At 39.9% G+C, this 25,016-nt stretch overlaps 1 protein-coding gene across 1 annotated transcript in view; it reads right to left on the bottom strand.

The window, feature by feature from the left end:
- Nucleotides 1–25,016, bottom strand: part of hcn2b (hyperpolarization activated cyclic nucleotide-gated potassium channel 2b) — a 50,745-nt gene that overhangs the window by 14,903 nt on the left and 10,826 nt on the right. Inside the window, exons 3-4 of the mRNA XM_008407211.3 lie at nucleotides 21,860–22,021; nucleotides 8,273–8,491 (exon numbers count right to left, since the gene is read on the bottom strand). Coding sequence (XP_008405433.2) covers nucleotides 8,273–8,491; nucleotides 21,860–22,021 — 381 coding nt within the window. The remainder of the gene's footprint in view (nucleotides 1–8,272; nucleotides 8,492–21,859; nucleotides 22,022–25,016) is intronic.

Here is a 25,016-nt window from a genome sequence, read left to right on the forward strand (position 1 = left end):
GTGTGTGTGTGTGTGTGTGTGTGTGTGTGTGTGTGTGTGTGTGTGTGTGTGTGTGTGTGTGTGTGTGTGTGTGTGTGTGTGTGTGTGTGTGTGTGTGTGTGTGTGCGGGCGCGCATGTGTGTGTGGGGTCCTTTCCCCTTAAACGCAACAGACATTGACACCACAAGCACTCAGTCTTGAACCTTCACTGTCTAGGAAATTTAATTTATCCACACTACAAGGTGACAAATGATTTAGAGAATCAAATGGAGACTTGATCCTTGTGTTCAAATTGCAATATTCTTATTATAGCGCCGACTCAGAAAGACATTGATTTTCTTTCTAGCTTCACTTGCCATGGAATATTTTTTGCAATTTAAAAATAAAAAGAGAAAAAAATATTTTGAATAAAGTATGATTTGCTTTGTCAATTTTTGGTCTGTTACTCTAATTGTTGTCTCTTTTGTATGATTAAAAAAGACATACAAAAAGATGTGTGTAATAGAAATATATGAAATAATATTTCTATTACACAACTTGTGCAACATTTGGTTGATCATTCAGTGGCTCCAAACATACAATATGAAGTTGAAAAAAATCTAATTTGACTTGAGCAAATAGTTCTGGGTCACATATATTTAACTCTGAAGCCTTGGGATTCATAATATTACATTTTATTCAACTATAGCTAAAGCCATTTAGCTTTAGGTAATATAGTCATTTTGCAAGGGCAATTAAATACTTTAATTGCTCTTATTGCCCAAAATGTCCAAAACATAGCCAACTAAATATGGGTTTGAATTCTTAATATCATTTCCAGTATTTTCAGGCAAAAACTGTAGACAAGGCAGAAGGAAGTTTTCATAGCCGTCATTTTTCACTGGCTCACAGCTAATGCATTAACGGGAAGAATTGATTATAGTTTTAGTTGTTGTGCACAAAAACAACTTGCACATTCAAAGTGCAGCTTCGGAGGTGGATGAAAAAATAAAGTTAATGAAGTGTTTTGAACCACTTTAAAAAAATATCTTATAATTTTCCTTTTATTTTAAACACATTTTAATTTTTTTATCAACCACATGCTGAAACTGTAACTGGGTCTGCCACAAACTTTTAAAAGCTTGTGGCATATTTTCTGTTTCGTATGATTTCAAATGGGCTTCATTTATTTGGCTTTTGCTTTCATTGCTGGTACATTTGATAAACTCAACCGTATCACATTTGAAATCGCGCCAGACGCTTCGTTTCACTGAGAGGTGGGTCTCGTTCAGGTGCATCTTGTTTGGCCTGCTGTGTTTGGGGACACTGAATTTACACGAGCCTCAAAATTCCAGATATTCAACAAAGTCCTTCCTGCTTGCTGTGTGTCAGTAACAATAATGATGTGGCCAAGTTTGCAGAGCATCCACCTCAATTAGCTAAAAATGGGGATAAGCTGGAGGACTTCTATTAAGTGTTTCCGGCCACAGGATTCAGAGTGTGACAGTCTCAATTAAACTGGACTGACATCTCAGTGGCTGGTGGAGGAGAGGCGATCCGCTGGGTTTCTCAGCATGAGGCTCAGATTAGTGGCCATGTCACTCAAAGCAAAGGGGATGAGGCTGAGACTCATCTGACCTCCCATTTTAAGCATTTTTTTAAAATAAATGTAGTAAATGGCAGAGTTCATAATAATGTCAGGAGATTATAATGATCAACGCAGTTTACGTCTTATGACATATAACTTTGTAGCCCAAAATGAACATAACGTGAACTCGAAGCTTTCCGCAGTCGCTGTATGAAACCATCCAATTTAATATATTTGGGAAATTAAATCAGGCCCTCTCAGCTTGGGGGCCTAGCAGGAGGCAGATGCAGCAAAGAGGGTTTTTTATGGGACATACACCCCTGAGTCGGTGGATTGTAAGTATGATGCATGGCTGTCAGTGTGAGAAGCTGCAGAGGGGAGAAGTATAAATTGAATTGGGAATTTTATTAATGGTCCATGCTTCTGAGCATCATGGCTCAGAAAGTGATGTGTTTGTGTGTGTGTGTGTGTGTGTGTGTGCGCGTGTGTGTGTGTGTGTGCGCGTGTGCGTGTGTGCGTGCGGGCTTGCGTGTGTGTGTGTGTGTGTGTGTTTGTCTGTGAGGAAATTTCCTGGAATTTTAACTGAATTGTCTAATTGATTGAATAATTTAGGATGAACAGTATTAATAAATACACACAAAACAGAGTTTCTTTCAAAGAAATCTAGACAAAACATTGGTGTGGGAGGATCGGCTTCCCTCTGGATGAGCTGCAACTGCCTGATTTATTTTTTACTGAGACCAGTGAAGACACGGTTACATTAATCTAACCTACTGAAAACAAAAGCATGCCCCATTTTTCTCTTCTTCAGTTTTGACAGGAAATTCTTATTCATGTTATGTTTTCAAGGTAATATGAAGATGATTTAGTAACAGACTTTATGGAGTTGAGGTTTATGTGTGAACTTTATGTGATTGGAAAAATGCTACCCCTAGCAAAGCATGACGGTGGAAGTTTTATCCCGTGGGAATGCTTTTCCCACGAAAATAACTCTGGGAAGAAAACATGATCAAATACATGATAAAAAGGTGTAACTGTCAGAAAAATTTGAAGATTTCATACAGTGTATGGTGTCATAAATGCTGCAAGTGAGACATATTTGAGTAAAGTACGTTTTTCTAGAGGGAGTCAGACAATAATCAGATGCTGATTATTAGTGCCAAGGTAAGTCACAGTTTTAAAACCTCCATATGTAAAGTGATTTTATTTTGATTTCGCCAATAAAACTCTTAACATATTTTAAAATTGTTTTTGCAATACATTTGCTTAAAATGCTATTTTTGTTGTTGCAATACATTTGCTTAAAATGCTATTTTTGTTAATGTTGTGTGATTCAGTTTTTAAAATTTTACTCTGATTATTTAGAACATCCTTCACTTAAACTCAGTGGAAAGTAAACATTTGAACTACTTCCAAATAATTGTTTTGGAGCCGTTTTTAGTGAAGAGTTCAGATGCAAGCTAAAATCAGTGAACCTTTGATCAAAACGGGAGATGACAAAGCAATCAATAAAACCTAACCCAGGTCCCTTTGAGGTTTAGGGCTTCTGGGGGGAAAAAAAACAAAGATACAACTTCTAAATTAAAATTTTAAGCGTCCAGGAAAAGTGAAACAGTGTTCATCTTCATCAAAGAAGGCCCCGGGGGACCCGAGTCTCCCGTCTCAACTATGAAGGAGAGAGGAGTGTGATGGGGGAGTGGAAGCAGGAGTGCAGTTATGTAATGGCTAATGCCCCCTGTCCATGTGTGGTGTCCCTGGCAGCTGGTGTACTGCCCAACAGCGCAAGGGCAAAGTGACAGATGAAACAGGAAAGGGCTGGTGGCCTGGAGATGGAGAAATTTATCAGGGAGGAAACTGGTCTCCTCTACAGGGAGGGGATGACAGAAGGACAATAAGGTTTGCTAATTGTAGCACCATTATTTCTGTAGCACTACTTCAGAATGTCACTTTAACACAAACAAGAGATAAGTGCCATTACCTGCAAACTTTATAACAGCCCTTGCAGCAAATGTGCCCCATAATTGTTACTGGACAAAAACAAATCTTTACTTTGTCAAAAATAAAATATCAATGCCATATTGTCATAGTAAAATAAGTAAATAGTAGAACAATTTGCATATCCATAAAGGTCTTTAGATAAGACAGCTGAAAAGAATCAACAGAACCTATTATATTAAGTTGAATTTTTATAAAGAATTTTCCTAGTCAAGGTTTTATTGTGAAAATTGTTAAAAGGTAAAGCTCTGAGACAAAAAATTAAATTCACAGAATAACATATTTATACAGAACTCAAGGAAGACTCTGACCATCTGGAGCTGTGCTTTCAGTTCATATCATATGCAGTAAAATGAACTAATTAGTGTTTCATGGGTGAAAACCAGCTGGGAAACCACCACTGAAGGAAAGGCAGCGAACAAAGGCCATGAGCTAAATTATGAAAAGAGTCATATTCACTACCTGATATTTAGTGGTGATTTAGTCAGTCTTTCTTTTCTGGTAGACAAAATTTGAGCAAAAACTAAATAATTTAAAACTTTGATAATGCGATTAGGGAAACTAGCTCATGCATAAGCCCAGCGCAGAACACAAAACTTAAACCTCAATACCAAGGAAAAAGTGAAAAGAGTGACAGAAAACTAGTGCTATAAATTATGTAATTAACTTAAGAGATTAGCTTTTAATTCAGACCAAAATCTAAACCTATTAAGGAATAAGAGGAAGTTACTGAAATGAGTTGTTAATAGTTTTAACAGTTTTAACAAAAGTTAGGAAGATAAGGATTAAAGCTAGGTTTCATAAAAGAAAAAAAAAATAAAGACATTTTCGGTAACACTTTATTTGAAGTGCCAACTTTGCATGATTTTGTAAATAATGACAATTTAATGCAAAGTTGGCATTTTTAATGGACTTTCAATGCAACTTTTAGAGCAACTTTGCATTGAAAGTGTCATTATTTACCGAATGACACTTCATGACAACCGTCATAAACATTCATAAAGACTTCTTTATGTTAATGACAGGTGTTATGTCATGGTTATGACAGTGTCAGGTCAGTGTTATGCACACCCCTTCAAATAAAGTATTACCATATTTTCTTCTAAATTAAAAAAAAGTTGTGAAAGTAGTCAAGGAATTAAAAAAAACAAAAAAAACATGGTTGGAAATCTTCGACCTTGTTTCTCTTTCCGTTCTGATCACAAACTAACCATGTAAATCGGGAATCTGACTCTGAAAAAGCAGGAAACCTTTGGACTTGTTTGCTCCGCAGGGAACCTCAGAAATCCTCTCATTCTTTCACCCGGAGGCTCGGAGCCTGAGATGATGGTAACTATCACATCTGTTATTACATTTCTGTCTTAACATGGCTCACAACGCCGACTGTTTACTTTATGTTGAGTCAACACACGTCCGCACTGTCATTAGTATTTACACTAACTGTATGTAATGAATCTGTTTCCCCGCAAAGTTCAGTTCCAATCCAGATCCGTTCGGCGTGCCATTCATAGTCGGTTAACGATGGACGAAAACAGCCATGGGGCATCGAGGATCAATAGGTTCGAGAATGACTTGTGCCGGTTCATTCTCCTTGCAGGATGCATAGACAGGAACCGACGGCTGTGTACGTCACAGCGCTGACAGAGGAGAGCCTCAAGAAACCGACAGAAAACAGACACCGGCTCGGAGTCAGCAGCTCTTTCGCCCTTCCTTTCCATTTTCTCTCGAGTCTTTATTAAACACAGAACTCTGCCTACAGCAGGAGGACCTCCTATTAGGCTTACAGCCCTAATGTCAAAGTGTTCAAGTGGAAAGCAATTATACTGCTATTGTACAGTAAGTTTTTTTGTCCTCGCTCACACAATGAAGCCAAGGGAAGGTTTCAAAAATGGATTAACTGGCATAGTGACAGAAAAGCTATGAAATTAAAGAAACAGTGAGCATTCTTCAAGTGCAGTTTAGGCACTGTGATGATAAATGTAAAACAAATCTGCCGTTCAGAAATACTGCATGCGATGTATGGAGAGAATATGAAAATTAAAGTCAGGAACTTTTAAAATATCCCTTGACCACACAAAGTTTCTAGAGCTAATTAGTTCTAATATATGCAATATATGCAATGCTATATTACAAGTGGGTAAAGTGAAAATGTAAAATGAAAGGGGAAGTTAGGTTTAAAGGTTTAAAGCAGGATTCCTGAGACTGTTTCGAGAAATCATGATGTATTTGTGACTCTGGTTTCTTTCCTGAAAGTCAGAGTCGAGAAGCTGGTGGTAAACAAACCAAAAACTGCCTCCAGGTTTGCAGGTGGCACCTTTTTTTAAAATAATGTCATTTTATGATTTTCTGTGAATTGAACTGTGGGAATTTAATGTTTGTCTTTGACTCAAACCAAAAGGAGGATTACAGGAACGATTAGTGATAATTGTTAATGAGGTTTTTATAAATGTGCTTTGTCTTTGACCTGCGTCATCTAGAGTTCTGCTCAGAAGTTTACATACACTCATCCTGCGAATGAATTATTCATTTGTTTTGGTTTTTTTATTATTAATTTGAGCCAATATGTCTTCAGGGTGAAATGGTTAAAAAAAAGAAAGAAGTAAAAACATGGAGGAAAAATTTGATGAATTAGTTGAAATTCATTTGACATAAACTGATATTTTATCTCTCATATAGATGGAAAGGATCTGTTAAATAGGTTGGTTCCCATGTTTACCCAGCTTTTAATCATAGTCCTTACATTTTCAACAGGATTAAGGTAAGCGATTAGGAAGTGGGGTTGGAGAAGTGCTTAGTTTGTCAATTTGTTTAATTCCAAAACCAGTTGAAAAGTTTTTCTGTCCTGTTAGAACAGCAAACTGCAGTACATTTTTATTTTTATTTTAATTTACGATGGATGGCTACATTCACAGTATTAGACTGCACTTCAAATCAACAGGTAGATAGTTGTAACTTGGACACAGTCGGACAAATAAACATCAAAAATACATTTGAAACTGATAATCAGGCTTTTGGAAAAGCCTTGACCTCAGTCCTGTTAAAATATGGTGAGTTGTGTTTAAAAGATGGATCCACGGCAGGAAAGCAGCCAATTAAAATCAACTATCGTAAATTTTTTTTGCCAAGACTTTAAACATACGTCCAGGCTACATTTGTAGCTACAAAAAGCACCAGTTTTTCACAGTTTGCTTCAGCAATTTAACCAGATAAAACTGGAGGCGTATGTAAATATTTGGATATGTACACGATTCTTAATTTTAAGAGTTGATGAGCCTGAATTTCATGCCATTCCTCCTAATGAGGAGTATTACAAGTACCTCTGATCACAACTATATCATGCTTATAAATGTTATACAATATAAACATTGGTTATCTGTTTATTTTGAAAACCAGCCCAGCCACTGGAGCCAGTACTGCATTTAAACGTTACAGTGGAAGCGGGGTTATATCATAACCTTAAAAAGGAAAACGATTTCGCCGCAGACTGACTTGAACACGATGCACCATCAATCAAGAACCACAAAATGAGGAGAATAAATCTACAGCATGATTACAATTCAGAGAGACAGGATATAATTGAGCTTTTTAGGGTTCAGAGGAAAGAACCTGTTGTTCTGATGTGTTTGCTTGACGTGCAGACGGGACACACTGCAGGATCTCCACATCACCCGGGATCTGAGGGAGCTAACAAGTCACAGAACACCCCTGGCACAGCGGGGCTATGAAGCAGAAGCTCGGCCCCCTTTTCCAGCCTGCAGACGCCACAAGCTTTGATCTTCTGCTGTACAAAGAGGCCAGATGTGCGCTGGTCCGGCGCGATGCAGACATGAATATCGGACTAATGGAGCAGATGCTGTTTCCATCCAAGTCCATTGGTATCAAATAAACTATTCTTTCTATTCATATCAAATGCCACAACTTTATTCACACTGTTGGGCAAATAAACAGAAAGTAATGTCTTCATAGAGGCAAACGGGGGCAGTACTGAGAGGGTTACAGCCTGATCCGCATCCTAAGTAATATACAAACTGACTGCAGTAAAAAGTTGTTTTTATTTCTCACAAAGAAACTAATTACAGCTTAGTATTAGTTCAGACATTGGCCGGTTTTGAGAAATATCTTCACCATGAGCGAATGAATAATTGGATAGAACAATCCCAACAGCAAATGGCTGGAGAATAACATTCCTAATCTCTTGGTATATGACTCCCTTTTTCAATTTTTGTTCATTCTATACCCTGTTTGGGTCAGATTGCTCTTATAAGACAGATCATGATGTCTGATCAGGCCAAAAGACATTACTTGATGGAGTTATTTAATCACATTTCTTATAGAAAACTATGAGAAAAACAGAGAAATTGCTTTAAATTGTCCAAGCAGGAACAAAATGTCCCACCTGGTTGATATGCAATGTCGAAGGCAGCTAGAGACGACAAACGGTACATATATATGAAATCCGGAAGGGGAAAAAATTAACAGCCCCTGATATTAAGTATGTAGGCTATATTTACCCAGAATACCCTGCAGATGAAATAAAGTTACATCTGCTTTGATTACAAAATATGAAAGCAACCTAGGCAAAACTGGCGCTTTTTGTTTTTTTTAGTAACGTCTCTTTGAGTTTCTAATAGTGAGGCTCTGTGCTGAATCTTTGCTCTTAAGTGTTAACCTAAACACAAACACATGGGTCGCTTGAGATGCTAGGTAACTGATTTGCAGCAGCATCCCTACCTTTTCCTGGTACTGCCGCCTCGATGAATCCAGAGACTGGATGAGGGCGGTTGCGTGGCCAATAAACATGGCATAGCAGGTCGCTCCCACAATCATACTGAGCATGGTCAGCCAGATGTCCGACATGCTCTCTGGGGCTTGCCTGCCGTATCCAATGCACAGCATGTGGCTCATGGCCTTGAAGAGGGCGAAGGAGTAGAGCTCGCTCCATGAGTCGTTCTGTTGGAGAGCGGGGAGAAGCTGGTTAGAGGTAAGTAGGTGCGTTTTTTTTTTGGTTTTAAGTCAGGAGAGCCAATCTGATGAGGCGTCGTACTTTTATTCCCTAGCGGGGAAGCAGCAGCAGCAGCATGTACAAGTGTGACTGAAGTGGTGAAAGAGAGGATGTATTAGGAAATGGAGAGGTTTTATGGGCGAGAAATTCCTGGCGAAGTCTGTAGCTCTGCGTCTGCCGAGTGGTTCGGGTTTCTTAGAGGGTCTAATCATCGTCACTAAGCAGCATTGCCTCTTCCCGGCCGAGAAAGAGGACGTGAAAAGAGAGTTGTTAATGAGGAGTCTGCGCTGGCTTCTCTGTTTCTCCTTTGATTGGTGCTCGGACACTCAGCCGGCCCTAATTCTCTGATGCTGGACTCATTAGACAGCCCTTCACTGACACCCCACTTTCCCTCCTTAAACAGCTGCTGTGGGCAAACCGCCTGAAGGTGACCTACGTGCACGAAGGGTGATCCCTCGAAAAACTCGCAAGCCCTGAAGCCACTGTTTGATCGGGTAGATTCTTATCTGATTTGTGTTTCTCCAGCCTAATTTGCATTGAATTTGAGATTCAAATGGGCTCGGTTTTGAAGAGGGGAGGAGGAAAATATGTTTTGCAGAGGTGCTAATGGTTGAAAATTACCATTTAGTAAAGTGATCTGAGATGAAGTGAGGAAATAAAAAAATAAAAAATTAGATTTCTGTAAAACACAAAAAATATATAAATAGTGGTATGTTTTGAGCCTTGAAGCTGAGTGACTCATCCTGGTATTGTAAAATAGAAAGTTAGAATTAAAAGCATAATAATAAACACAACATTAGTTTCTGTTACTCTATCTGTACATTTGTTTTGTTTTACAGTGCTGCTATTTTCAGACACAATTTGGGCACCCTGCACCAGACTGAGGCTCACTTAGACTAACATGGGTTGGGAAAAGATGAAAAACTGCTATCAGGATGCTGCAACACTGCAGGTGGATAAATGTCAGGATTAGGAACCTTTCACACCGAGAGAAGGCACAGAAATATGCTTCCTGATTCAATCGGCTAAATCCGTCTGTCTCTGTTTCAGACGTTGTGATTTTCCTGTCCAGCACTGGATTTAAGAGCAAAGTGCAGGCACAAATAAGTGCACAGTAATTAAATGAATGTTTTTGTTCCACTGGGATCTGATTTAAATTTACCAAACATGACATGCAACATAAATGAAAGAGAGCAATGCAGAATGATGCAACCTTTTAGCAAAAAAAATAAAAAAATAAAAAATTCCTCCTCCTGGAGCTTTTTCATACCGTCTCTTGTGTCAACCACAAACTTAAAGTGGCAAACCAACACAAAGTAGCAGGAATGCTGTCTGTGGATAAAATCCAACACTTTAAAACACCATCTCCAAAGTGACTCGTGTTGGAGGCAGCATCATCTTGTAGGGATTTTTTTTTGTGTGTTGTTGTTGTTTTGAAAATAAATAAAAGTTGGTGAGGAACTGCTACTGTACATCTTTACACCGCAGCAGGAATTTTTACTTTTTCTTCAGCAAATTAATGCAGTTAAAGACAGATTCCAGAAAAAGGTTGTACAAACGTACCGCTGACAGTTCAAAGGTTAATTCTTCTTGTCGTTTTTTTTCTTTTGTATTTCTAGAAAACGTTTTTTTATGGTCACCAAGGCTGGCATTTCGAAAACATTAAGATTTCTTTCTCAGTTTTGTAGAACAGCGTCACATGAAAACAAAAATCTTCTCTGACATCGCCTTACTTCCAAGGTTAGCTCGTTACAAACACAGCAAGGATTAGATCGTTTGGAATATTTTCCACTGCCAGGCACTATGGTCGCAATTGTGAACAATTTAATCGATAACTGATGATTTGCCTTCTGGAAAGCAGTCCCTTATTAATTCTCAGCAGCACAACAAATATACATATGCAGATTTTTTCTGAAGTCTTCATTTACCTGTTACAGTTTGATTATAAAACTCTATAGGGGAGAAACTCTCCTAGCAGAATAAAGCAGCTGAAGAGTCCCTTAGCGTCTAAGTTTGAGTTAACAGCTGATTAAAACCGACAGATTGCACAGCTGTCTCTTACTGTAGGAAATTACAATCTTCAGAGTAACACAATAAGCTAATTCTACAGAGATACTACCTTGTGTGAAGGCGGGGGGAGCGAGGAGGCAGAAAAAAGCAAATGAAATTAGTTCTTGTGTTCCATTTTATTTGCTATCGGTCTTCACTGAGCTGCACAGATGATAGCTAATTGTACATAATACATTTAGGGAAGAACACAAAGGGACTCTGGGACATGGATAATGCATGGCGCAGTTGGGTAGTGACTGTAGGTGCACGCCGGCCCGCTCGTCTGGGTGGAGGCTCTTCCACTCTCTGGATCTATCTGCTTATGTCGGTATGCGACTGTGTGCTTGCTCCGAGTTACGGTGGGCAGCGTTTCACTCTCAGTGTCTAAAACCGACACAGGGAGTTTGTTTTACTTCAAAGGACACACATTTAGAATTTTAATATGTAAACATCCATTAAAAAAATAGCTTGTTTAGATTCATGATTTATTGCCACTGGGTCCATGTTTGAGTTTATAATTCAAAACTAAATGGGAACAGCATCTTCAGATAGCTTGCTGTCTGCTGGAGTGTGTTGGAAATTAAGAAGGTTGCACAGAACAAAATAAAAATTACTTTGATTTAAGCATCACAGTAATAACTTGGTGTCACTTTGAGTGTCCAACATAAATATTAAACTAATGAGAAAAACACAATGATATTGTGATATAGTGCATTTTAAAACTATCCATAAGCCTTGACTTTGATGCATATACTTATGCATATTTTGTAAGTAAACCAACAGAAAGTTGTGCTTAATTGTGACGTGGAAGGAATGGCATACATAATTTTCATTATTAATTTTGTGAATATGAAAGCTGAAATCCGTTGCATGCATCTGTTCTAACTCGTGACATTACTTTGTAGAAACGATTGGCGGGCATGTGGTTTATTTGTGTGCTGTCCAATCAAATTTCAGTATCTACACGTTGCCATGGTACAACCTGCCTACATTCAGTAAGCAATATAGCAGCAGAATAGTTCTTTTAATCACGGACCCATGTGGTCACTCAGGACCCATTTAAATACCCGGTCTGAATGATGCATTTAGAGCACGAGGCTTGAAATCCAGTGTTATATGAGATGCATGTTGTTTTATAACTTAACCGTGATTATAACTTCACCATTGTCCACCTTTCTGCTGTGTTCCTGGTTCCTCATAAAGCTGATTGTTCACTAACGTTCTCTAACAAAAGAACGTTAAAAAGAAACGTTTTTTTTCTGTTAGAAATGTGGTGATACGTCTAACCAGTAATACAAACAGAAAAAAATATTCAACTTAATAGATTGTTATTGTATAGATAACAAAATGGTAACAGCCTGAACTGAAATTATCTGATATATATACTCACATTTGTTGCGCTTGGTGAGGTTTGATCACATTTAAAAACAGACTTTTTTTTATATCGCTCAGCTTGCTGCATTATACAGCTTCACATCTGTTTAAGCCCTGAAGGGTTCAAGACTGACAAATAACCCAGCAGCTGCCATTTTGTGTACTTTCAGCAAAATGTAGTTTCGCCCAGGCAAGTGGGACTATTTGTAGTCCAGATTAAAAAACAAACAAAAAAAAAACAGCTTCAAAGGTTTAATCTTGCACAAACAGAGGTTTTCCTATAAAGTAAACTGTTTAATATGAGTTCTCGGGTTATATAGGCTGTAACTTCTGCCTTGTAAAGGGTTAAATACCAAACACAGAAGTGGAAAATAGTTAGCTGAAGTGCAACCATGGCCATTTTTTTTTTGATGATGATGATGATGATGATGTAAGCTGCAACCAATATGATTTAAACTCAAAGCGTCTTTTCAAATATGGTTGTGCCAAGAATGAAGAAGACCTTTCCTTTTCCACTGCGGAAAATCTCTCCAGAGATGAAAAGGTTGATAAGCTGATAGGTAAATTTCACTGTGGGACAATAAAGTGTCTGATCTGAAAACCCCCCCACAAATAATCACTTTTTACCATTGCAATCAAAGATAGTCTATTATAGCGCCTGACCATGTGGTATGCAGGATGTTCACCAGATGGAAAAACTCTACTGAGTCAGCAGTTCTGCTGAATAGATCACTGCCTTCTCCTGTGTTCTCTGTAGATTCAGAATATCATTAAGGACGCGTCAAACCCTGAACATAAAATTTACCTTCTATAGGCAACAACAGGCATTGTAGAGCACAACAAAATTGGACTGGTGTCCTTAGTGATAAATAAATAAATAAATAAATAAATAAATAAATAAAGTCCCAATCAGTCCTTACAGTGCAGCAGATAAGCTCCTAATTAATTATCATTTATGTAATCCATGACTTATCTAAACACATTTAGGGTCCAATCATTTAGTTTGGCTCGCTGGGTTGCACTGCTGCACCTTACAGCAGGGAAAGCACCCAGCATTTCAGAAGTCGGTCTTAAACTACAGTATCATTGTTATCTGGCAGATCCTGGCCAGATAACAATGGTGGCCGTTTGCACAAACACACAGCAACACCTTCAAAAACAGACCTTACACTTTCTACTTATTCACACAAACCCTGTCAGATCACCTCAGAAACCGAATAAAGCGAGGATGTTCTTACTAACTTTGAAAGCCTGAGAGTGTTTTTTAAAGTGCATCTCTGGGTGACTGAATAAAACATTAATGCATAAACAAATTAGCTGTTACAACAACTCTTCTTCTTCCAATGCAGTAAAATAAGTTGAATTCTAAGTGGAGTGTACAGATAGGAGGAGGACTGGGGGGTGGGGGGGTACAGCAGCTTTATTCTAATGTCACCAACTGAGCAGCCAATAAGCCTGAGGTATTGTTGACCGGGGGCGAGGGGGGGGGGGGGGTGACTCCACCTGTCATCATGCACATAATACAGAGTCATTTTCGTAACAGACCATGGAGATCCGCTTTGTTGTGATGACTGAGCTGTTGAATCCTGCATGTTCATATAATGTTTACAAGTCAACAGTTGCTTCTCAAAGTGTTAAGAGGCCGATGTTCACACATTACAGAAAGCTCCAAAGTTGCACGTAGCAAAAAAAAGACATGCCAAGCAAGCCACCACAGGGCTGCGGAGAGAGCCTAAGAAAGGAAACACGGGTTTGAGCCCATCAAATGTCCAGCAGAGGCAGACGATTGGCCTGAGGTGAACCATAAGGACCACAGGGAGACAGGAAGAGGAAGTAGAAAACCGTTGGCGATTTTTACAACACTGAATTCTATTGGTCTGTTACACAAAGTCCCAATAAAAACCTTGATGTTTGAAGTCATAAAATGTGGAAAAAATGTTTCAGTGGTTATAAGTATTTTTGTAAGGAGCTACATGCGCTGCTGCAGATAAAGTGCTTGCACCATTTACTGACATTTGGCACGCAAATGTCACCGAGCCGTGTGGAAGCTGACCCTTCTCTGATACCGGGAAACCGCCACATCGGCAAAACATAATACTGAAAGTGGAGTTGAATACCAATCGGAATCGGGTACGAACACAGCCACATGAACAGAGACGACATTGTCAGATTCTAACGCACGAGGCTTGTAAAAGGACAACACGGGGAAGAAGAAAGTGGCATGAAATCTATTCTGAATTTGGTTTTCCAGACAAACCAAGAGCCAAAGTCGACAATCTGACAATGGCATTGTACAGAGTTGGAAGCGATGTACTCCGTTTTGCCATACACATGGAGGAGAAAAACCCCCAGATGGATTGACAGAGATGCAATGATGATATACTTCAAGGTCAGTGAGCGAGCATGCAGACACGCGTGCTACGTCACAGGAAGTCTCTCGTTTTCTTTTGTACAAACTGTGGGTAACACACCTATCCAAATAAGCATTTTTATGTCATAGGATTAAGCAACCTGATTGTGTTGAATCTATGTGCCAAAATAAGGAGACTGGGAATTAGCAAATAGGACGTTGGGATAACGGAGTCAGGCAGCTGTGAAAATAGTCTGGATCTGACAAAAGCTACAGAGGAGGAATTATCCTGACTGATTCACTTCAATTATATGAGGATTCTAGTTGCAGAAATGAACAGAAAAAGGCCATTATTCTATTCTAGATGATGCTCAAAGTAACTATTTCCAATTACAGCCCTGAGATTTCTCTTTTGATCATTTATTTCCAACGTGTGCTCTCTGCCGTTAATATTATCTTAACCAAAGTTTTTCCAAGGTTTTCCCTGTGTCTAGTCATCACTTCTGACCGATTCCCTGTCCCTTGTAGAAAAACAAAATAATTTCCACAGCATAATGCTGACATTGCCTGTATGCATGTTGATAATGAAACAGTTGAATCCAGTTATTAATTTGTGGGGTGCACTGTATTTTACCGAGAAGAAATGTCATGTTTGTACTGTCTCAACTCTAAAAGTATAACGATTTCTATTTTCTGCCTGCGTAGCTTTTTCGTTCCATGATAAACTCTCCGAATGCTACAAACCCACGGGCACGTCATGCAGGTGTGTACGGGTTCGCACGTCCCGACTTTAAGCTGGCCTCCAGCCACGTCAGCCATCAGCTTCCAATCTGCTACCTCGGAGGCAGAATGACAAATCTGACAGAGTGCCGTTTAAGTCACAAATGTTAAAGTCAAAAACAACTCCGGAGGCTTTGCAGTTTTTGCACTCTCGTTTGCATTCGCGTCAACATTTGCAATTCGTGTGTTTTTATGTGTCCAGTGGCACGTGAGGTCAAGCAGGACACATGGGGAGTCTATGGTGACGTTCTGCTGGTTGACTGGAGCTTTTTTAGTTTTTGATGAAATGGACAAAAACAGAAATGTTAACTGAGAAACTGCCTGTTCAAGAGATGAATTAGTGCCACTAACTCTCATATTAATGTTTTTAATGTTTTTCATCAGTTACGGCTCAAGCTAAAAGCTTTTCAAGTAACTAAAAAAGTGTATCTATCCATCTCTGTGTAATACTTCTGAAGGAAAGCCTTGTGTGGACATGGCCAAACACACAGCTTCAAGAAAAGCTCTTCTTCAGCATCTCCTCTCTAAAAAGAGAGCAGGACTGCTCTCTTTTTAGAGGGAGCAGTCCTGCACACACGTGTGTGCGTGTGTGTGCGTGCGTGCGTGCGTGCGTGCGTGCGTGCGTGTGTGTGTGCGTGTGTGCATGTGTGTGATTGTGTGTGTGTGTGTGTGCGTGTTGTTACGACTGACGGCGTACAGTTGATTATAAATGAGTCGGCAGGTGCCCGTCCCTGATTGATTGATTCCAAGAAGACGACGGAGATGTCCCATTGGCTGCTTTCCGGAGGGGACGGACATAAAAGACGCTGACGCGGACTTCCTGTGTTCCATCCTCGACTCATCTCCACCGGCCACACCCTTTGCCTTTGTTTATCTGTGTTAGAGTTCTGGAGTGTAGGAGTGAGTTGCCGTTTATGTTTCCTTAGTTTTCTCATGTTTTTCTTAGGTTAGGAAGGTAAGTTTTTTTGTACTTTGGTTTATTTACTTTTGATTAGGTAAGCTTCTCTTATTATTTAGATAGGTTCGTTTTGTTTGTTGTTTTCGGCGATAGCTCACTCTGAAGCCAGGTACTCCAGTTGTAACATCTTGATAAAAAAAAGATATACCTGTTTTAAAAAATAAATCATTATCAACTGTTCAATTTTGTGTGTGTCGGATGTTGAGATCGGAGGAGGATGGATCCTTCATGTTGCGACCTGGCCCCCCTAGACTGGTCGTAACATGAATTGGGGGCTCGTCCGTTCAAACTACTCCCACTTTTGAATCTTGGTTTTGTTTTATGTGTCTTCTTTCATTGTGTTCGGTAAGTGTTTATTTTTCTGATTGGCAGTTTTATTTTGTGCACCGGGGAATTATGGAGAAGGGGTTTTCCCTTGATGACTTTGTACGTTCACCTTCTTGGGTAAAATTGGACAAATGTAAGAAAGCGGATCTGCTTATTGTGGCTGACCATTATAATGTTGAGGTGTCTTGCAGTGATCGAAAGTCAGAACTGAAGGAAACGCTGTGTGAGAAACTGGTGGATAAAGGTGTGCTGCAAACGGTTGCAATGAAGGAAGCCGGAGACGCCGCACTTGGCGCGGTTGGTGACTCGACATTGGCTGATGCGCCTGCTGCAGTCTCAGAGTTCAATCAAGACTCTAAACCTCTTGAAGGTATGTCGTCGGAGGATCTGCGTCTCACACTCCATATAAGGGAGGTGGAGAACCGCAACAAGGAGCTGGAAGTGGAAGCCATGCATCTTCGGATCAGAGCTCTTGAGCTTCAAAACGGAGCACCTGCAGCTTCACCAAAACCACCAAGCACAGATTCTTCTGTTTCTGTTACTTTTGACATTGGTAGGCACATCACATTGGTCCCGCAATTTCGTGAGTCTGAGGTCGACTCTTATTTTGGCGCATTTGAGCGCATAGCCGCTGCCTTGAGCTGGCCAAAGGAATTCTGGTCCATTTTGGTGCAGTGTAAATTTGTTGGAAAGGCTCAAGAAGTGTGTTCGAGCTTGTCTTTTGAGCAGAGTTTAGATTATGATATTCTTAAGAAAACTGTGTTGCAAGCTTATGAACTTGTCCCGGAAGCATATCGTCAAAAATTCAGAAATCTTAATAAAACTGCTAATCAGACATTCGTTGAGTTTGCGCGACAGAAGAATGTTTTGTTTGATAAATGGTGTTGTTCGTGTGAAGTTAAAACTATTGATGATTTAAAATCACTTATTTTGTTGGAAGAGTTTAAAAGTGTCTACCTGAACGTATTGTGACTTATTTAAATGAACAGAAAGCGTCATCTTTAACTAAAGCAGCACTTTTGGCTGACGAATTTATTTTGACTCACAAAAATGTGTTTTTTTCACAGAATTCGTTTCAGAAAAATTTGTCCGAACGAAAAAATCTCTCAGTGAGTCGAAATGTGCCAGCAGTTAACTTAAAAGCTAACAATCGTGAGTGCTTTTACTGTCACGCACCTGGACATTTAATTGCTGCGTGCCCCGTCTTGAAGGAAAAAGAAGCTAAGAGTATAAAAACTCCTGCGGGTGTGGGATTAATAAAGTCCGCTTCCCAGCCAAATGTACGCGGTGACATTCAACAAAAACCTGAAGTTGATGTTGATCCGCAGTTTTTGCCATTTATTTCGCAAGGTTTTGTTTCTTTGACGGGTGAGGAAAAGGATAAAGTTCCAATCACAATCCTTAGGGATACAGGTGCTTATCACTCTTTTTTGTTAGAATCTGTGCTGCCTTTATCTACGCAAACATCTTGTGGTTCAGATATTCTTGTGTGGGGAATAAAAATGAGCGTCACCAAAGCCCCTCTGCATATGGTGCACTTGTATTCACCATTAGTTTCGGGACGCGTTAAAGTAGCCGTGCGTCCGCGGTTACCAATTGAAGGAGTTTCTTTCATTCTTGGTAATGACTTGGCTGGCGGAAAAGTGTTTCCTACACCGGAAGTTGTTGATGACCCAATTTCGGTTACCCTTGTTACTGAGTCAGCTGTTACTTTGGATGCGTTTCCTGCATGCGCAATTACACGCGCGCAGGCTCGTAAAATGGGGGAAATCGTAGATTTGTCTGGGTCATTTATGGCTACACTTGATGAAAATGGTTTTGATGCAAGTGACTCTGTAACAGTGTCAAAAGGTGACGTTCCTGAACTTATTCCTGCAGACGTAACTTTGAGTTTAAATATTACTAAGGAGATATTGATCAAAGCGCAGCAGAATGATCCGTCATTGATTTCTTGCTTTTCTGTTGTAGATAAGAGTGGATCTAAAGCCCAAGTGACATATTTTGCTGAAAACGGTGTTCTGATGAGATCTTGGTCCCCAGATTCAGGTGATCTGCATCGAATAAATCAGGTGGTTGTGCCACAAGATTACAGACTTCAGATTTTGAGTCTTGCACATGATGCCAACTTGGCTGGACATTGTGGTGTTAAAAAAACTTATCACCGGGTGTTGCGTAATTTTTTTTGGCCTGGTTTAAAGTCTGACGTAGTGAAGTATTGTAGATCATGTCACACATGCCAATTGGTTGGAAAGCCAAATAAACCAATTTCTCCAGCGCCGCTTCATCCCATTCCAGCGCTAGGCGAACCATTTGAACGAGTTTTATTGGACTGTGTCGGCCCTTTGCCAAAGACCAAGTCGGGGTATCAGTACATCTTGACTATAATGTGTGCTACCACTCGTTTTCCGGAAGCAATTCCATTACGCACGTTAAAGGCGAAGAACATTGTGAAAGCCCTCACAAAATTTTTTCAACTTTTGGTTTACCTAAAGTTGTTCAAACGGATCAAGGGACAAATTTTATGTCAAAAGTGTTTGCGCAGGTTATGAATGAACTGAAAATTCAACATCAAACCTCCAGCCCCTATCATCCACAGTCCCAGGGTGCGCTCGAGAGATTTCATCAAACCCTAAAAACTATGTTGCGCAAATACTGCCTTGAATCTAGTAAAAGTTGGGATGAGGGTCTTCCACTTCTGCTATTTGCAGTTAGAGAAACCATTCAGGAATCCCTTGGATTCAGTCCGGCAGATTTGGTATTTGGACACACTGTTCGCGGTCCACTCAAACTCGTTAAAGAGAAATGGTTGTCAGAGTCGCATCAAACTGAGCATAATGTTCTTGATTATGTTAGCAGTTTTAGAGAGCGTCTCTTTCATGCATGTCAGCTGGCCCAAGAAAACCTGGCTAAGGCCCAGAGTAAAATGAAAGCTCGTTATGATAAAAAATCTGTGAGCAGAAATTTTATTCCAGGTGAAAAGGTTTTGGTGTTGCTTCCTATAAGTGGATCTAGTCTTCATGCACAATTTTCTGGACCATATGAAGTGGACAGAAAAATAAATGAGACGAACTATGTGATTAAGACTCCTGATCGAAAACGAAAAATGAGGGTTTGTCATATTAACATGCTTAAACGTTATGTTTCCAGAGAAGGCGTTGTCGATAAAATCTCTTTTGTAGCCCCCATTTCTATTTGCTCTTCAACCCCACTCTATCATCTGGCAGATGACGATTTGAGGGAGAACAGCGGTTGTATGCCTATGGCTCGTTTGAGGAACTCAGAAGTGTTGGGAAACCTGGAATCTTTCCTATCTCATTTGTCACAATCTGCCCGAAAAGATGTTGTTGATCTGATTGAAACTAATGTGTTGCTTTTCTCAGATCATCCACAGCAAACATCTGTGCTTTTCCATGATATTGATGTGGAAGTTGAGAAACCAATCAAACAACATGCTTATAGAATAAATCCAACGAAGCGTGTTTTAATGCAACAAGAAGTGGCTTACCTGGTTGAACATGGTTTAGCGGTGCCCAGTAACAGCGCGTGGAGTTCGCCCTGTATTCTGGTCCCGAAACCAGACAACACATCTCGATTTTGCACCGATTACAGAAAAGTTAATGCTGTCACTAAGGCCGATTCTTTTCCGCTTCCGAGAATGGAGGACTGCATTGATCGTGTTGGCTCCGCCAAATTTGTTACCAAATTGGACCTGTTAAAAGGTTATTGGCAAGTCCCATTAACACCCAGGGCTTCTGAAATTTCTGCTTTTGTGACTCCCGATTCTTTCCTGCAATATACCGTTATGCCTTTCGGGCTGCGTAATGCACCCGCTACATTCCAACGTTTAATGCAAAAGGTGTTATTTGGAGTGAAAAATTGTGAAGCATATTTGGATGATGTAGTAATTTATTCCGCTACTTGGTCAGAACATCTGGAAACTCTTTCAGAAGTGTTCAATCGTTTTCGTGATGCTTCTCTCACATTAAATCTTTCTAAATGCGAGTTTGGTAAAGCCACTATCACCTACTTAGGAAAACAGGTTGGTCAAGGACAAGTGCGTCCTATTGCTGCTAAAGTGCAGGCAATAATCGATTTTCCTGTCCCACAAACAAAAAAAGATTTGCGTCGCTTTTTGGGAATGTGTGGTTTCTATCGCGGGTTTTGTAAAAACTTTTCAGCTGTAGTTAGCCCACTCACTGAACTTGTTAGTCCTTTGAAAAATTTTGTCTGGTCTTCATCTTGTCAGGTTGCGTTTGAGTCTGCCAAAGCATTGTTGTGCAGTGCACCAGTGCTGGCTGCGCCAAACTTCGAACGTTCCTTTAAACTTGAAGTTGATGCCAGTTTGTCTGGCGCCGGAGCTGTTCTTCTGCAAGAAGATGAGCAAGGCATAGACCATCCTGTCTGCTACTTCTCAAAAAGGTTTAACAGACATCAGCTTTATTACAGTACAATTGAAAAAGAAGCTCTTGCTTTATTACTTGCTTTACAGAACTTCGAAGTTTATCTTGGTTCTAGTGCGCAGCCTGTACAAGTATTTACTGATCATAACCCGCTAGTTTTTGTCTCCCAAATGCGCAACTCCAATCATCGACTGATGCGCTGGTCTCTGCTTCTGCAAGGCTTTAACTTGCAGATTAACTACAAAAAGGGTAAGGATAATGTAATAGCTGATGCTTTGTCTAGAATTTTTTAGTTTTCCCATGTGAATTAAACACTTGGGGGTGTGTTTAATTCTTAGGAAAGGGGGTGTTACGACTGACGGCGTACAGTTGATTATAAATGAGTCGGCAGGTGCCCGTCCCTGATTGATTGATTCCAAGAAGACGACGGAGATGTCCCATTGGCTGCTTTCCGGAGGGGACGGACATAAAAGACGCTGACGCGGACTTCCTGTGTTCCATCCTCGACTCATCTCCACCGGCCACACCCTTTGCCTTTGTTTATCTGTGTTAGAGTTCTGGAGTGTAGGAGTGAGTTGCCGTTTATGTTTCCTTAGTTTTCTCATGTTTTTCTTAGGTTAGGAAGGTAAGTTTTTTTGTACTTTGGTTTATTTACTTTTGATTAGGTAAGCTTCTCTTATTATTTAGATAGGTTCGTTTTGTTTGTTGTTTTCGGCGATAGCTCACTCTGAAGCCAGGTACTCCAGTTGTAACATCTTGATAAAAAAAGATATACCTGTTTTAAAAAATAAATCATTATCAACTGTTCAATTTTGTGTGTGTCGGATGTTGAGATCGGAGGAGGATGGATCCTTCATGTTGCGACCTGGCCCCCCTAGACTGGTCGTAACAGTGTGAAAGCTCCTCTTTGGGTGAAGCTCATTTTCTTAATCTGACTGCATTTAACTCTCCGCTTTGCTCCAGCGGAGAATGTGTTCCATGTTTTGATTGTCGCTGATTTGTTGCCCGGCGTTTGTCGTCTGCAATTTCCGGCACGAGCTCATTAAGAAGCGCCATAGAAACAAGGCGCACTGCTCACCACCATCTTGTTCAGTGACACCCAGCAGTCAGACGGGAAGTCCTGCAGCATGGGAACGAGGAACTGCAGACAGCCGTCCCAGTGGCACAGCAGCAGCATCATCCCGATCAGGTTGAATATTCTCATCACAGCACTGGCCAGGTCATAGGTCATGTGGAAGATCTGTCAGCAGGAGCAGAGACGGGAAGAGAGGTTACACAACCGGAGATACGTGTGATTTGAATTAACAACCATTGTTTTAACAGGCACAGTCACAGCTCGGCGAATGGCAAACACAGACAGATCTGTTTTCACCGCCCGTCCAGAATGGTGTAACACATTCATCGGCAACAGATTTCCAAGCTTTGTTTTGGAAGATGTGGCTTTTATTTGACCAATCTACTCTACAGACTAGGTCTTCATTAACCGGAAAGCTTTCCACGACAGCAGCTTTTTATGAAGCAATAAGGGTGATTTTTTGGGGGGTTTTATGGGGAAAACAAGTTAAATATAAGGTGAGGTACAATAATGAATTGTCTTTGACTCATAGAAAAGATTTAAATACTCTTCATGTCAAACAAATCACATGCAAAAATCTGTGGCTGATGACTTAGACCACCAGAGTTCAACTAATATGGACTGGCCAGCTGCTGCTGACACAAAAAAAGATGCAAAATCTATGAATTGTGTCTTGTTTATAGATTTAATCAATTGAAGGTGCAATTGTAAATAACAGTAGAGTTTATAACAATGTGCCAACAGTGTCTGGAAAAGTTTGATTGAGGTATTTTATATGTCTGAATAAACATGGCGAAATATCTGTCTTTATTTTTTCTTTCTCTTTCTCCCATTCTTTTACTTTCTTCCATCCATCCATCCATCCATCCATCATCAGTGGAGGACTATCCATTTAAAGATGTGCAATAACAGAGAAAAATAAAAGCAAACAATTATTTGTTGGAAACCAGATAAAAATATTGTGTCCCAATACAGTTGCACCAATTCTAGAGCAAAGTTGATTTTACTCATTACCATTAGATCTAGGCTTATAAGAATGTGCTTTAAACAAACAAATCTAGTACTTATTTCTACGTGTCACATTGAACATGACGCACTCATCTGCAGAGGGGCGGAGACGTGTATTCAAAGGTCTAATACAACAGGTTTAGAGCCAGGTCGCAGGTGAAAAGTCGTGAACGTTCAAGGAAGAAATTTTGATAAAAATGAACATCTGGGCAATTTGCTTGGTGTTGTTTCTCTGCTTAAGGTAAGAGTCTGGTCTCAGCCTGGTAAACACTAATCACTGCTGTCTCCTTGGCAATCATCCAGGCCTGGTTGCCACTGTGTGCGTGTGTCTGTGTGCGAGGGGAGGCGGGTTGGTGGGGGGTAATTTTACATGGTGTGAAATCCTTATTTAACTGGGCCAACTGGAGGCTTCGCTAAATCATAAATAAAAGTGTATTTGCCCAAAAGGGACAGGAGAAGTGTCCAACAGGCAGGCGAAGTAGGCCAGACACTGCATGTCTGCTTTATAAGTTGATATATTTATGTGTGGCTGAGAGCCCCCGGCTCTGAGAGCCCAGCTGATGGCTTCTTGTTCCAGAGCATGCTAATCTCTCACAAGATACACGTGAAATAGGCCGAAAGTGTCTGGAGATGTAAACGATCAGGCACTGTCAGGAATTTTACAGCTGGGGAGCAGTGAGGTCGGGAGATTCTGTAATTCCTCCAGTCGCATCAGAGACCCTGGCGACAGCAGCTGGGAGGTCGCTGGAACATTAAAAACAAAAAGCATATTATCCTTCACTTGCGATATGCATGTTGTGACGTTCAGTGGTTTACACAGACCTATCTTGGGAAGGATCTTAGCTGCTAATGAAGCACTGAAGTCATTTTTTTTCCCAGGAAGGAACAATAATACAAAACACATTCTCTGTAACTACTAAAAATAAGCGCACATGCTTGATTTTATTGTGAAGGTTGGGAATTATACTCACCGGCTCAAATATATACATAAAATCCACTGGTTTTTTAATAAATGGCCTCCAGGAACCTGCACTAAAACTACATGCTTTGTGTTGCCGTCAACAGCTAACAGGGATATTTCTGGTTTCTTATTTATAGATACATAGAAATTGTGAAGTTTATTCATAACTGGTTGGTTTAGTGAAAGAGAGGCAACTTTTAAACATAGTTCATAAAATTTCAGCAGAGTTAAATTTAGGACATACTAGAAATTTCATGCAAGCCTTCTTTATCAAAACTGAACCAAGTTTTTGATGCGTGTTTGGCTTCAGCTAACAACCTAAGCTGTCGGCCCTAGAAGGATTTCTTAAGATGTTCAAGAGCAAACTGGGCACTACCTAAACCTACGCAATGGACTTTAAGATAATTCAGTGCCACTGGGCCTTATTACATGTTAGGGGTTAATCAGAAGAACTAAACTTTGCAAATACTGAGCTTATTTCTTGTGAAGACATGAGAATTGTTTGTAGGGATCAATATGAAACTTTTAAACCTAGGGCTACGGTGGTGGTAGCATCATGCTGAGGGTCTGTTTGACTGCAAGAAGGACTGGTGCACTGCACAAAATTGATGGCACAATAAAGATAAAGGATTTCCACTAAATTATTTGGCACAAACACAAAACCTGATCTTAAAAGGCATGCCAGTTTTTACATAGGTCTCCTCTTCAGGAGACCATAACGTAAAAAAGTGTGATAATTATCACTAAACTGCACACGTCTACTGGGTTTAATTGCATTTTCAAATTTATTGTTACTTATTGATGCTTTCATAAGACTAACGGTAGAGAAAATAGTCAAAGTAGCAATTCTGACAGTGCTGCCAGTTTTGAGGTCTGAAACACTTATTGTTTCCTATATAAATCTAAATTCTTATCATAAAGCACATTTGTTTACGATAATGAAAAGTAACATAAAAGATTGCCATCTCTTTTTACCATACCGTAGTTCATGTAAGGAGTTCATAGGAGGAGTGACTAAATATCTAGTATGAATTGGTATTGATTTCTACAAAATGAAATAAATAATTTCAAGTACAGGATTTTTTTTAAATATATAGTCATGCTCAAGTAAAGTGAATTGTGAGTTTGGCTCCAAAGTAATGCGGGCTTCTCTTACCAGATCAGCAGAATAAATGATTTAAATAAAAAACT

This window comes from Poecilia reticulata, chromosome 4 (assembly GCF_904066995.2).
Source record: "Poecilia reticulata chromosome 4, P_reticulata-male-v2, whole genome shotgun sequence".
NCBI lineage: Eukaryota > Metazoa > Chordata > Actinopteri > Cyprinodontiformes > Poeciliidae > Poecilia > Poecilia reticulata.